The 14257-nt window shown below is 42.4% G+C and overlaps 4 protein-coding genes and 1 long non-coding RNA gene across 13 annotated transcripts in view; 4 read left to right on the top strand and 1 right to left on the bottom strand.

Annotated features, from left to right (window-relative positions):
- The window catches only part of LOC149092082 (uncharacterized), a 193544-nt gene that overhangs the window by 70140 nt on the left and 109147 nt on the right, over positions 1–14257 (bottom strand). The gene's annotated exons all lie outside the window — the stretch shown is intronic.
- Cht5 (Chitinase 5) lies at positions 186–3781 on the top strand. The gene is made up of 7 exons (XM_018111602.3): positions 186–341; positions 1371–1992; positions 2061–2184; positions 2261–2752; positions 2821–2997; positions 3072–3254; positions 3410–3781. The coding sequence occupies exons 1-7, from the start codon at positions 338–340 to the stop codon at positions 3563–3565; spliced, it is 1758 nt and encodes a 585-aa protein (XP_017967091.1). The 5' UTR covers positions 186–337; the 3' UTR covers positions 3566–3781.
- Positions 5070–13021, top strand: LOC108658922 (uncharacterized). Of its 9 annotated transcripts, XM_089256573.1 has the most exons (14): positions 5070–5158; positions 5693–5959; positions 7959–8042; positions 8102–8179; positions 8231–8671; positions 8732–8809; positions 8863–8901; positions 9053–9130; positions 9184–9222; positions 9299–10002; positions 10071–10392; positions 10456–10628; positions 10987–11442; positions 11525–13021. In XM_089256573.1, the coding sequence occupies exons 2-14, from the start codon at positions 5899–5901 to the stop codon at positions 11954–11956; spliced, it is 2985 nt and encodes a 994-aa protein (XP_089112699.1). In that variant the 5' UTR covers positions 5070–5158; positions 5693–5898; the 3' UTR covers positions 11957–13021. The 9 variants fall into 9 exon arrangements, with proteins under 9 accessions (XP_089112699.1, XP_017967082.1, XP_017967089.1 ...); XM_018111593.3 differs by having other exon boundaries at positions 8102–8671; XM_018111600.3 differs by lacking the exon at positions 9184–9222.
- LOC108658941 (COX assembly mitochondrial protein 2 homolog) lies at positions 13112–13754 on the top strand. Its single transcript, XM_018111620.3, has 2 exons — positions 13112–13320; positions 13381–13754. The coding sequence occupies exons 1-2, from the start codon at positions 13240–13242 to the stop codon at positions 13540–13542; spliced, it is 243 nt and encodes an 80-aa protein (XP_017967109.1). The 5' UTR covers positions 13112–13239; the 3' UTR covers positions 13543–13754.
- Positions 13549–14254, top strand: LOC108658938 (protein Abitram). Its single transcript, XM_018111616.3, has one exon. It carries the CDS (start codon positions 13549–13551, stop codon positions 14143–14145), a length of 597 nt encoding a protein of 198 aa, XP_017967105.1. The 3' UTR covers positions 14146–14254.

Raw genomic sequence — 14257 nt, forward strand, 5'->3', positions numbered from 1 at the left:
GAATTGAGCACAGCTTCAGACAACAGTCGAAATCCAAGCCGAAAACCATAAGCAAAACAGCCCACAAATCTCTGCCTCTCACGCACTTTGGCCAGGAACAAAGAGGCTCGTTCGCTCCAAGAACCGGACCAGAACGTCAACGTCAACGCCAGCGCCGACGCCACAATCCACAATCCAGAAGCCACCTATAAAAGCACCGCTCGAGCCGACTTTGACTGTCATTTGACGCCAAACGAGCGCCGCATCAAGTCACCGTCGTCGTCTTCTTCGTATATCCCCGTTCCAGTTTGTATAATCGTATAATCGAGTATTACTGCCGAGTTTTTAGCATTAAGAAATGGGTAAGGCTCGCTCTGCATACTAAGTGATTGTCGCGATCTAAGCGTATACAATATATATTCATACATACATATGTCTGTACACATTCTTATATATATATTCTTCACATATTCGGTGAATGAACTCGCATACATTTCGTCGCAAGTCTCGGATCATGTGCAGCATTATGGTCACATAACCTTAGCACGCCCAAAAACTCGGATGCATCCAGTGTTTTCGTCATGTACGCGTCGTTATTTATGCATGCACGTCGCGTGGATCTTGAAAAACAAGTCGTAACATCGTTACTACCATTTCGGAGAATGTGCTCGACGCGATATTAAATATCAAAATATCATATTAAGTGGCTAAACGATCCCTGGTCGGGTGCTCGAAGATCGCATATATTCATTTCGATAAGAGCGGACGAAAGAAAGCACCCAAACAAATTTACTCTTATTGGATGAACTATTTTTAGCTCATTGAGCTGTTCATTCTATTTATACTTTTGCATTTGGGTGTTATTATTTCGCCAGCCAACTCGCTATTCATTCACTTAGACTGCAGACTCTAGACTCTAGACTGTAGATTAGATTATAGTATCTATCTCTGAGCTTCAGCCTTGAAAAATGTTGGGTTCTACATAATATCAGACAAAATGAAGAAGGCAGATAAAAGCTACGACTAAAGCGAGCTTTACAAAGGCTTCAATATTATACAAATATTTAGATATATCTTTCCAGAAGGTGTGTCGAAGAGTTTTTATATATGTGTGTTTATAATAAATATTTTTGCTCTGCACGCTTCGACACACCTCCTTGAATGAGGTCAAAATTTAGGTATTTCAATGAGATATATTTTAATTTGATAGATGTTTTCTTTTTAACTGAATATTTATATCTTACAATTGTTATATTTGTTAAATTATATAAAATATAATGTAATATATAAATGAGAATTTAAGAAACCCATTCCATCAATTGCTTATCTCTATGGTTAACATATTTTTCTCTCATCCAATATTCAATTCGATTGCTTCATTTTTCTGGCAGTGCAACATCATCTCATGTTGCTGCTGCTCCTCCTGCTGGGCGTGCCGGCCCTCATCTCGGCCAGCGAGCAGCCAGCGCGCATTGTCTGCTACTTCAGCAACTGGGCCGTCTATCGTCCAGGCATTGGTCGTTACGGGCTGGAGGATGTGCCCGCGGATCTGTGCACGCATCTGGTGTACTCCTTCATTGGCGTGAACGATGAGAACTGGGAGGTGCTGGTCATAGATCCCGAGCTGGATGTGGAGCAGGAGGGCTTCCGCAAGTTCACGCAGCTGCGACAGACGCATCCCAAGCTCAAGCTGCAGATTGCGGTGGGTGGCTGGGCGGAGGGCGGTTCCAAGTATTCGCGGATGGTGGCGGTGCGCGAGAAACGCCAGAGCTTCATACGCAGCGTGGTGCAGTTCATGAAGGAGTACGACTTTGATGGCTTCGACCTGGACTGGGAGTATCCGGGCGCCACGGATCGCGGCGGCAGCTACGGAGACAAGGACAGGTTCTTGTACTTTGTGCAGGAGCTGCGACGTGCCTTCGATCGCGAGGGCCGCGGCTGGGAGATCACCATGGCGGTGCCGGTGGCCAAGTTCCGGCTGCAAGAGGGCTACCATGTGCCCGAGCTGTGCGAGTGAGTGGCTGACTGAAGCCAACTGAGAGAGTTTGTCTAATCTCCGCTGTATTGTAAATCTTCTATAGACTCCTGGATGCCATACATGCCATGACCTATGACCTGCGCGGCAATTGGGCCGGCTTCGCGGACGTGCATAGTCCGCTGTACAAGCGCAAACACGATCAGTATGCCTACGAAAAACTCAATGTGGTAAGTGGGAGGGGAAGAAAGAGAGAGAGAAAGGGAGTTAGAGAGTGAGGCAAGCTAATTAACATTCTCTTTGTAGAATGACGGCCTGGCCTTGTGGGAGGAGATGGGCTGTCCGGCCAACAAGCTGGTGGTGGGCGTGCCCTTCTACGGACGCACCTTTACGCTGAGCAGCTCGAACAAGAACTACAACATGGGCACCTACATCAACAAGGAGGCGGGCGGCGGTGCTCCAGGGCCCTACACGAATGCGAGCGGCTTCCTGGCCTACTACGAAATCTGCACAGAGGTCATGGACAAGTCGAAGGGCTGGACCGTGGAGTGGGACGATGCGGGCATGGTGCCCTACACCTACAAGGACACCCAGTGGGTGGGCTACGAGAACGAGGCCTCGGTGCAGATCAAAATGGACTTCATCAAGGCCAAGGGTTACGCGGGCGCCATGACTTGGGCCATTGACATGGACGATTTCCATGGGCTCTGCGGCCCTAAGAATGGCCTAATGCAAATACTCTACAACAACATGCGGCACTACACAGTGCCGGAGCCGACGCGCGAGACGACGCCGCGGGTAAGTGGGCCAGCTGCCAAGTGTGCGACAGCAGCAGAGTGAAAGCTAATGAGCAATTTGCTTTGCAGCCCGAATGGGCCAAGCCACCCGCCACACCGCCCAATCCGGACGAGGCACAGCTGCAGCCGATGGCCACGACGACGCGTAAACCGAAACCGAAGCCAAAACCAACGTCAACGCCAGTCAGCCCAACGTCAGCACCGGTGCCAGCTGTGAGCAGCACCACCAAGAAACCCACCACAAAGGTGACCACACAGAACAACATAGACCACTATTTATATTTACGAATTTCATTAACATTCTGATCATTTTTTTTTAGAAACCCAAGAAGCCCAAAAAGACAACCACAACGACCACTACAACCACAACCGCTGCGCCCAGCTCTACGGAAGAGCCCAAGGAGATCGTCGATCCCGAAACGGAGGCGAACGGCGTTGCCTTCGATCCCAGCGCAATTGACTGCACCAATCGAGACTTTGTGCCACATCCCAACTGCCGAAAGGTAAAGACTTTAGTTAAGGATTTCGGGAATACGAAGATCTAAACTATATCCATATTTATTCATAGTTATACTAACTACCAAAGTATTTCTAAATATATCACAATATTATTATACCTAAAATATGCATATCTAAATATTTCCTCTCTTTCATCTAGTACTTCCGCTGCGTGCATGGCAAGCCCGTGGAATTCGAGTGTAAAGAGGGCACAGCTTTCCACACAGTGCTCAACGTTTGCGATTGGATCGAGAATAGCGATCGGTACTACTGCACTCGCATCAAGAACAAAGATCATGGAAATGAGGCACACTAGGGCCCCAACATGAAGAGATTTTCTTTACAAATCTGAAACTATTTAAAAACTATTTATTATGTTAGCTGAGGTAAATATTTTTAGCGTTCAGTGAGAGTGAGCAATAGATCTTAGGTCTTCTGAGTATTTATAAAAAAAAAGCCTTCATATATTGAAATAATAAATTGTATTACTTTTGCCCAGACGAAAGCAATAAAAATTGAATATAACATAAAATTTGCATTAAATGAGCCATAAAGCATTATAAATATACTTATATATATCAAAGATTAAAAGTAAAAAACAAAACATATATATATATATATATATATATTTTTATTTTTTTTTTTTTTGAAAAATGAATATAATATTATTATATTATAAATAAAGCAAGATCTTTTGCTGGTAAAAAAAAGTTATGATAACATTGGACTGCATTGAATTATATAATCTTCCGTTCGATGTCATAGCTCTATAAAAATATAATTATGAGAGACTTTAAAGCATTTTGCAGTTGTCTGAATCGATGCGTCGCCTTGGAACCGAACCACACATCCAACAGCTGTTCGTGCAATCAAGCATATTAATGAACGGTGGTAAATGCTACAAGAAATTTAATTTTCATATTTTACAACTGAATTCCCACGGTGTACCGCGAGAGCGGCCAAACGGAAGAGCGAGAGAGACAGAGACTGCACAATATTTAATCATTTGTGACAAGAAATAAATCGCAGCGCTCTAAATAGCGAATAATACATGAGATTTATATGGGTGAATGTGCCAGCTTTCACTCTACATACTATACAAACATATATTCTCTATTGTTCTCTACTGTTCTCTCTTGCTCTTGAGCTTTGAGCAATCTTTTTTAAGATAAGCAAATCCTTGTCTATAAATAAATATTATTCCAAAATTGAGAATTCAATGTGTGTTAAGGACATTATAAATAGAAAATGGAAAACAAATTCTCTAAATATAGCTGTACATTTTTGCTCAATTTATGAAAGAAATTTCGTCTAATTATAATTTGATATTGAGGGATAATTTAAGTCTTTTTCACCAGAGCTAAAAGTACTTTTTATTACAATATGTAATGAAAAGGGATTATTACTTGCAGTTCGATTGAAAGAATTTAATTTCCTTTCCTCTCTTACTCTAGCAAACGGCTCAACTGCTGCGCTTTATTTTGCCTTACAAAATGTCCCTTAAGCTTAAAAAGTTCCTTGCTGTTTCTGTTTTAGGTTGGCAACGCTTGCGTACTTCGCGTTTCAACATTTCCCTTTAATGCTGCTCTCTCCCTTTCTCTCTTCCTTTAGTTTTGCTGGTAATTGGCTTAAGTCGTGTGCTCAATCAACTCAAATTTCCCTGAACTTAAAAATTGCCCAAGCTGCTGCTTGTAGGCAAACGGCGCCGCTTAAAATTCCCCCAATCGCTCTCTCGCTCTCAGAGTCTGCCAAAGAGATAAATTTTAGTTTTCGCTGTGCTTTTGACAAGATTTTCGCTACGAAAATATAAAAATGAAATTATTTTCGCGGTCACAAGGTAAATTCATGGTATATGCATGTTGAGTTACGAATTGGTTTTGGACCGGGAGAGATCGTCTCGTATACTCGTGTACGCAATATACTTAGAATAACATAAAAAAAATAAGAAAAAACAGAAATTAATTTCTGAAATTTCTTGCTTGCTTTTTAGAAATGCCAGAAAATAGATATAGCTAAAATCTGAGCTGATTATTTCAAAAAACGAATCGCACCACGCCGTGCACAGACGACGGGCCAGAAATTATTTTAGCTGACAATCGTCGAAAGGGACACTAAGGATTACCCAGCCGACGATTGTTGGTTAAAATTTGCGAAAGGCTAGCTAACGCGAACTACAAATTTAAATAAAGCTGAAACTAAAAAAAAAAGTGAACAAATATATAAAATAAAATAAAAATCGAAAACAGTGCAAAATTCAAAAGAAAATCCACAAAAAGTGTGACAAATTTGTACGAGCCCAATTAGTTGATACATATATACATGTATATATATATATACGTATTATATATAAATATATATGTGTATATCGCTTGTAGTATATAGCCTGTTCTCGAATATGCAAAATAATCTATAGCATTCACAATTTCTTACCCTTTTCATGCAGTGCATTTAAACGAGCGCATATATGGTGGATATAAATATATGCGAAATACGAGCAAGTGATTTATAATTATTTAAATATATTTATATTTTTTCCTAATTATACATAATTACGGGAAAAAGTCGAAAGAATAAAAGGAGAATTTATGACGTGGCTAACGTGCTAACCACACTGGGAAAACTCAAGGATAATTTGTTGATTTGATTATTATGGGGCGTTTAACACTTTGGTTCCTGCTGGGACTGACGTTAATCGCCGTTTCCAATAATGGTGAGTGAGAGCTAAGGATCTATCCTACCGAAATAAAGTAAATCCATGTGTGTATTATATAAGCAAAATAACGGTAATTCTTTTTGTTGGCCCAGTGGCTAACGTACGCGCAGGCATTATGCAATTTGTAGAAGAAAATGAGCTAGAGAGAGAGAGAGAGAGAGAGAGGGAGAGGAAGAGTGAAAGAGTGTGTGTGTATGAGTGAAAGAGAGGAGACAAAAATTAAATATATATATATATATATATAAACATATATCTTAAGCGTATATTTAAAAATATTTTCTTGAGCTGTGCGAGTGTGAGTGTGTGTGTGTGTGTGTGTGTGTGTGTGTGTATGCAAACGTCAGAGACGACACTTTGAGTATGTGTACATACATATACTATCTCAATATTCGGTGGCCTAGACTCGTTGGATAATATACCCATACAGCTATGGATCGCGCAAAATACAGAGACATAGTATCATTTTGTTGGTCACTTTCTTCTTCTTTGACTTGGTCTTTCCTTTTCTTTTTTGCTTTTTTCAACAAAAATTTTGTGCGGCGAAACGCCGCAAATGTTCGCTCTTCGTTGTCATCGTTTGTAATATTTTTAAATTTAGAATTTTTAAGTTATTTTATGTATTGAGCAAGTATCTGTAGCTGCGACTGTAGATGTAGCTGTATCTGTAGTCGAGCGGATAGTGTGTGTGTGTGTGTTGGCCTGAGTATATTTTGTTTGGTTTGCAAAAGATTGCAAAAACAAGAAGAAATCAAATTAAAAAAAAAAAAAATAATAAGAAATAAGAAATGATCTATATAATGTACAAGTATTTGGGAATAGATTGCAAGCAACATAAACACAATATGCCAGCAGCCATCAAGACGGATTTGTATAAATAAATCTGTTTATGCGATAAATCGGAATGGGATGGGAAATAACTTAAATAGCTGCATATATTGTATTTGCACATAAATCAAGGGAATTACCCGCTGACAGCTGAACTGCATATCGAAAATATCATCTTGAGCATGCGCCAAAAATAAAGGCGCTAGAGATATCCTTTAAATCAAGTCGAGCCAACAAAGTTTTCCATGAGCCAACGCAGCTGTCAGCAATTGAGAAAGTAATTAGCAACGACCTTAAACGTGCCTGTCACTCAAACACACATCCCGACCTCAGATTACTTGACTAGAGAACGAAGCAGAATGGAAGGGAATATATAGCGAAGCACTCACAGTAAGAGCAGACCTTATAGACACGAACGGACATGCATAATTATAGTATATGCACGTCACTAAACTACGCGAGTACAAGAAATGGAAAGAGAAATCCAATTTGGAAAAGCTAAGATGTAGTGGGCGACTGGCCAACAAAATTATATACCCATTCACATTTGCCGAAAAGCCAGCGACTAGCGAAATGTGTTTGAGTTTTCATCTTTTAAAAATAAAATTCATAAATATTCGAACATTTTTCATGGTACGAGTGAGAGTGTGTGCATGTGTGTGAGTGTATGTATGTGTGCGTGTGGGTATATTCAATAAATAATGTCAAGTTTGAAAAGATAAAATAACCTCGGCGCTGACATCAAACACGAAGGCGGCAAATAGCAATTTTAAGGCTAGGTACAAATGAAGAGCCTCCAAAATTTTTCCAAAAATCTTATGCATATACAACGATAATGCATTGTTATATTATATACTCTATATAAGTCATGCATGATTTTACAATTAATCTGTTGTTGTCATGATATATGAAGTTATATATAATTTCTTTTTACTTTCCCTAAGATCTTTCTACACCTCTCTCAACAAAATTCCAACCCAAATATTTAATTAAAAATTCTTTAAATCAAATTCGATGTTCGATGTACAAAATTATTTTTCTCATTACCAAATTTCTTCCTTATAGCCCTTGCATGATCTTAAATTATGATATGCCAATTTGCTGTAATTACTTAAAGTTTCTAGTCGATTCTGTCATATACTCTTCTTACTGATCTAAAACTGTTTTGTAGTTGGGTTTGCCAATGCCGATGTCGGACCAAGCGAATCAGAATGTCGACCCTACATTGAAAAGGCTATAAATGAACTGAAAACAGGCAAGTTAGAACAGTCATATATCTTTTATCTTATATAACAAAACCCACCACTCCTGCAGATGGTGTCACGGGCAAGGATGGTTCTGGGGAACTGCAAGCCGATCAGCCTCGTGGGGACGATGACGACGATGATGATGGTGGGATTGTTGAAAAAGAAACTGTTGAAATTACTGATGTGGATTCCACAGAGGACGCGAAGAGCGTCAACGACCTTGACGGCGATGGCATACCAGATGATCAGGACGACGACATAGATGGCGATGGCATACCGAATGACCAGGATGACGATATCGATGGCGATGGTATACCGAACGACAAGGACGACGACATCGATGGCGACGGTATACCAAATGAGGATGACGATGATATCGACGGCGATGGCATCCCAAACACGGAGGACGATGATATCGATGGCGATGGCATACCGAATGATAAGGACGATGACATTGATGGAGATGGCATACCGAATGAAGAGGATGACGATATCGACGGAGATGGCATACCAAATGACCAAGATGATGACCTCGATGGCGATGGTATACCAAACGATGAGGATGCAGATATCGATGGAGATGGTGTGGTCAATGAGAAGGACAACGACATCGACGGCGATGGCATACCAAATGCTGGTAAGATATCGAATGATATATAGAAATCATTCGAATATACATGGGTTCTATTTCCGACAGAGGACAACGACTTGGATGGCGATGGCTTGCCAAACGAGAAAGACGAGGATCTGGATGGCGATGGATTAGTCAACCACGGTAAGTTGCATTTAGTATAGAAGTTGAAATTATGTATGGTTTTATCTATGCAGAGGACGAGGATATCGATGGGGATGGTACTTTGAATCACGGTATGGCATATGAATCCCAGTTCTACGGCTCATTCTACTATACCCCACTATATATCTTATTAATGTCTGAACTTTCATTAATTAAAAACTATTATTGATCTGAAGTATTTTCAAATACATTTACTAAAGCGGAATATTCTCCTAATTCTAGAGGACGGCGACTTGGATGGCGATGGCTTGCCCAATGACAAGGATGAGGACTTGGATGGCGATGGCAAAGTTAATCATGGTAAGTTCTTGATTCGGTATGCATTTCTCCAGTTACTTATCCAACTCTTATAGAGGATGAAGATATTGACGGAGATGGTACTCTGAATCACGGTTAGTAAAGCCTTAAGAAGATCATTATCATTCTTATGCAGACATTATAATAATCATATGAAAACTCCCATAACAGAGGACAGCGACATCGATGGCGATGGTGTCCACAATGATGAGGATCACGATGTCGATGGCGATGGCCTATCCAACTCCGAGGAGCCTCAGAGCATGGACATCGACGGAGACGGTGTGCCAAACAATGTGGACGATGACATTGATGGCGACAACAAGGTGAACGAGAAGGACGACGACATGGATGGCGATGGCATCCTGAATGAGCACGACAATGATATGGATGGCGATGGTATACCCAATGATCATGACGACAGTCGCGAGACTGTCGACGATGATGATGAGGAGGAGGAGGTGAAGAAGCGCAGCAAGCGTGAGGTGGATGCGGCGCCAGTCGGTGAAATCGAGGCACCCCCAAGTCCAGCTGAGGAGTTCCCAGCCGAAGAGGAGAAGGACGAGGAAGCTGCAGAGGCTGAGCCCGAAGCAGCTGTAGAGGAGGAGCCGGAGCAGGTCAAAGAAGAAGAGCCGGAAGTGGCGGCAGAGGCGGAGCCAGAGCCAGAAGCAGAACCGGCTGTGGCTGTCGAGCAGCAAGAGGAAGCTGTGGAGGTAGAGGAGAAGCCTGTAGAAGAAGCCGTTGAGCCAGAAACTGAGGCATCCGGCGAAGCCGAAGCTGCTGAAGAGCCTCAGGCAGACGAAACAGCAGTTGCTGCCGAAGATGCTATCGATGCTGATGATGAGGACACCAAGCCCGAAGATGAATTGCTCTGGGTAAGTGGAAAAAAGAGGCACACAAAAAGTGAGTCCATTTTCATTCGATCTATTCTCTCTATTTCCAGGAGGGTGCCGTTCCGCAGAATCGTCGCAGCCGTCAGCACATCACCGAGCTGCTGCTGCTGGACGAGGAATTCAATGCACGAGAGAAGGCCACCGACAATGTCGCTGAGATAATTCTGCGCGACATCAAGAAGATCTATGAGAACGCCATCAAGCCACTGGAGACGCTGTACAAGTATCGCGACTTGAGCAATCGTCACTTCGGTGATCCCGAGATCTTCTCGAAGCCGTTGATCCTGTTCATGGGTCCCTGGTCGGGTGGCAAGTCCTCCATTCTCAACTATCTGACGGACAATGAATATACGCCCAACTCACTGAGAACCGGTAGGGGATTATTGGCATGCGGAATGTGTGGGAATATAGACTAATTCTGTTGGGGTTTTCTAGGCGCGGAACCCTCACCGGCGTACTTCAACATTCTGATGTGGGGCAATGAGACGGAAGTGCTCGACGGCACCCAGCTGGCAGCCGACTACACCTTCTCGGGTCTGCAGAAGTTCGGCCAGGGTCTGGAGGAGCGTCTGCGCGGCCTGAAATTGAAGAACAAGCTGCTCGAAAAGGTATGCGCACTAGATAGGTAAAGGTATATATAGATGTGGGCTAGGCGCATGCACTTGTTGCCTAAGTGCATTAACTTGTCGCCCAAATAGCTTTTGGCAGGGCAGCTCGTCGATTGGGAAATATGTTTTTTGATATGCTCAGCCGTTGGCAAAATGCCCAAGAGCGCAAGATCTTATATAGTATTCTGGTTATTAAATGTCGAAAATAGCTAAACACAATGGCTAAATGTTGATGATGTAGTACACACACTTACACTCACACACACGCACTCACACTCACATTCACACTCACACTCACACTCATACTCACACTCATTTGTTAAATGAATTTTTCAATTTTCGTAATTTTCTTTTTCAGGTCAACATCGTTGAGATACCTGGCATACTCGAAGTACGCAAGCAGGTCTCTCGCGTCTTTCCCTTTAACGACGCCTGCCAGTGGTTTATCGATCGGGCCGACATCATCTTTCTGGTCTACGACCCAGCCAAGTTGGATGTGGGCCCAGAGACCGAGGCCATACTCGATCAGCTGAAGGGGCGCGAGTATCAGACGCGCATCATACTGAACAAGGCGGACACCGTGAAGCCCGAGGAGCTGCTGCGCGTTCAGGGCGCACTCATATGGAACATATCGCCGCTGATGTCGTCGGCACAGCCGCCACTCATGTACACCACCTCTCTCTGGACGCATCCCTATCAGGAGGGCGCACCAGCTCGCCTGCTGCTGGCCCAGGAGCGTGCCTTCCTGCGGGATCTGCGCACAGCGATCGACAAGAGGATCGAGCACAAGATCGCAAGCGCTCGTCGCTTTGCCGTGAGTAGAGACAGATATAATATATCCGCGATAGTTGGATGGGATCTGAATTAGATTCATATGCTTGCCTTATGTATTTCAGGTGCGTGTGCGTAATCATGCCAAGATGGTTGACTGCTATTTGAACACCTACTACAACCACAAGACTCTGTTTGGCAACAAGAAGCGCATCGCGGACGACATCATCGATCATCCGCAGAACTATCACATCTACGAGGGCTTGTCCACGTTGACCAATATCTCGCGCTACGATCTGCCCGATCCGGATGTCTATCGCGACTTCTTCCGCCTGAATCCGCTGTACGAGTTCAAGAAGCTCTCCGAGACATGCACCTACTTCCGCGGCTGTCCTATCACCAAGCTGGATCTGGCCATTGCCTACGAGCTGCCTGAATTGGCAGGCAAATACAAGAAAATGTCCGAAGCGGCGTTAGCCAGCATTGAGGCGCAGGCCCAGACGCAGGCGCAGGCGGAACCGAGCAACGTCCAAGCCGAGCCGAGAAAGACGAGTTGAGGTATTGACTCCGCCAAGGAGTAAGCCTGCCATTTAGTTTGTTTTAATGAGAGAATGATACATATACATATATATAGCGAGAGAGAGAGAGAGAGAGGGAGAGAGAGAGAGAAAATATTAGCTGTCTAAAGTCAAGTAACTGCATCAGCATGGAGAAAGAGAGCTATTAGGAACATATAAGAGAGAGAGACAAAGAGAGAAACAAATCGAGCTGCAAGTGAGAGCAAAGAATTGTTAACGTATTTGTTATCCATTGACGAACACACAAACAACAGCAACAAACATCAACAGCAACAACAACAGCGTAAGACAAAGAGCGATTATTATTTTTATTTTTGTTTTTAATATAATTTTTTTTAGAATTTTTGAAGTTTGTAGAAGTTTTATTTTCTGTTTCATCTGATTGTACTTATAATATAACCGAACTGAGAGCTTTATGAGAGAAAACTAATGCACACATGAGAGCGTAAAACACACACATACACACACACACTGACAACGTTCACCGTTTAGTGATTAATAAGTGAGAGAGAGAAAGATAGCATTGTCTTTTTTTGTAGAGTAAAATCAGATTTTTATTTTTGAACTGAGTGTAGCAAATTTAACGAACCAACTGAGAACCAATTAAATTACGAACTATTGACGATATCTAACAAAACAATCCACCAAAAACAAACCCAATCCACATTTTGACCTAGTTGTTACAACAGCGCACAATAAATTTTTTGGAGAGTTTAGCAGAGTTTTTAACAGGTTTTTGAGCAAACAAACAACAGTTAGTTTATTTTTGAGACAACCCTATTTCGATGATGTAGTTGATAAGACTTTTCGGTAAAAGAAAAAGTAAACAGTGAAGACGTTAAATCAATTTTTTTCTAATTATGCATAAATGATATAAAAAACAAATATATTTATAAAGGCATGTGAGAGATACAAAATATGTCAAATTGCTGATATTTACATATATAATATCTATGACAAACTGAGAACTTATATAAAATCAACTGTGAGAGCGGGTAAAATACACAAATAAATAAATATAATAAAAACTGAAAATACCACAAATATTCTTTTCAAAAATAAACACACCTAAGCAGCCGTTGTTTGAGTATTTTTTGTATTTGGTATATTTTATTATCTAAGAACAGCTGATTGCATGACAATATATCGCCGGCAAATCGATAACAGTTCGATATAAACATTTGCGTAAGAGTAACGGAGAATGAAATAAATAAATAAATAGCGCTGCACTTTATGCCTCATAAAACTGTTCGTAACTGAAAATGCACACAGATCTGTCGGCCCATCTGCATACTCCAGCCTGTAATCAATTAATCGAAGAGCTCAAGGCCTGTCACGATAATGTAAGTAATTCAGTGTTTGGCCACTTTTCCAACGTGCTTAACTGAGTTTTATGCATTCAGAACGCTTTTGGTAAATTTATTGGCATTTGCAACTCCATCGACGACAAGGTGGTTAAGTGCCTGAAGGCGGAACGTGTAGCGCGGTCTGCTGCGAATCGCGCCAAGGCAAGGGAACGCCAGGCAAAATACAAGCAGAAACTGGAGCAGGGCGAATCCAACTAAATAAAGATGCCAGCTATTGAAGCAGTCGGAGCAGAGGAAGATCCCTTTGAGCCGTACTACTTTCAGCATGAGGAGCAGAAGATTTGCGGCGAGCCCGTAAGCCCAATAACTGATTGGTATGACCCCAATTACCCCAGTGTGGTGGATCGATTCTTTACGCGTTACTACTACATAAAAGGTGGAGCACCTTACCAGGTTCTCTATCACTCCAATCGCATTTGCCTCATTTGCCTTGCGCCCACCCATCCCGCCTATGGCGAGGGCATCGCCTCCGTTAGCTACGATGTGGGCAATATGGATCGCAGCCAGAATGTGGTCAAGGGCAAATCCAAGAAGGGCGGCATGATTCTACAGGCGGACACAACGCTCGCCCTGCTGACCACGGAGACTGGCACAGTCTATAAAATTCCCAGCTGCATACGAGGCAAGCTGGTGGAAGTGAACACTGCTCTCCAAACGGATGCCAAGCAGCTGCATCAGGCCGCTGAGGGTGCGGGATACTTCGCCATATTGTTGCCCAAGATTGAGAACTGCAGTGATATTATATCCAACTTATTGACCCAGCAGCAATATGACGAGCAGCTGAAAAAGGGTGAAACATAACGACAATGCACACAGCTAAGACGCTCTTTGTATATTGTTTAACAATTTAAAATATGTTAGAGTGTAGCTATGCTAAAAATTATTTGCTGTATTTTCTAAAGCTGAAAAATTT

Source organism: Drosophila navojoa, chromosome 2 (genome assembly GCF_054131105.1).
Source record: "Drosophila navojoa isolate 15081-1374.11 chromosome 2, UAZ_NAV_1.0, whole genome shotgun sequence".
NCBI classification, from domain to species: domain Eukaryota; kingdom Metazoa; phylum Arthropoda; class Insecta; order Diptera; family Drosophilidae; genus Drosophila; species Drosophila navojoa.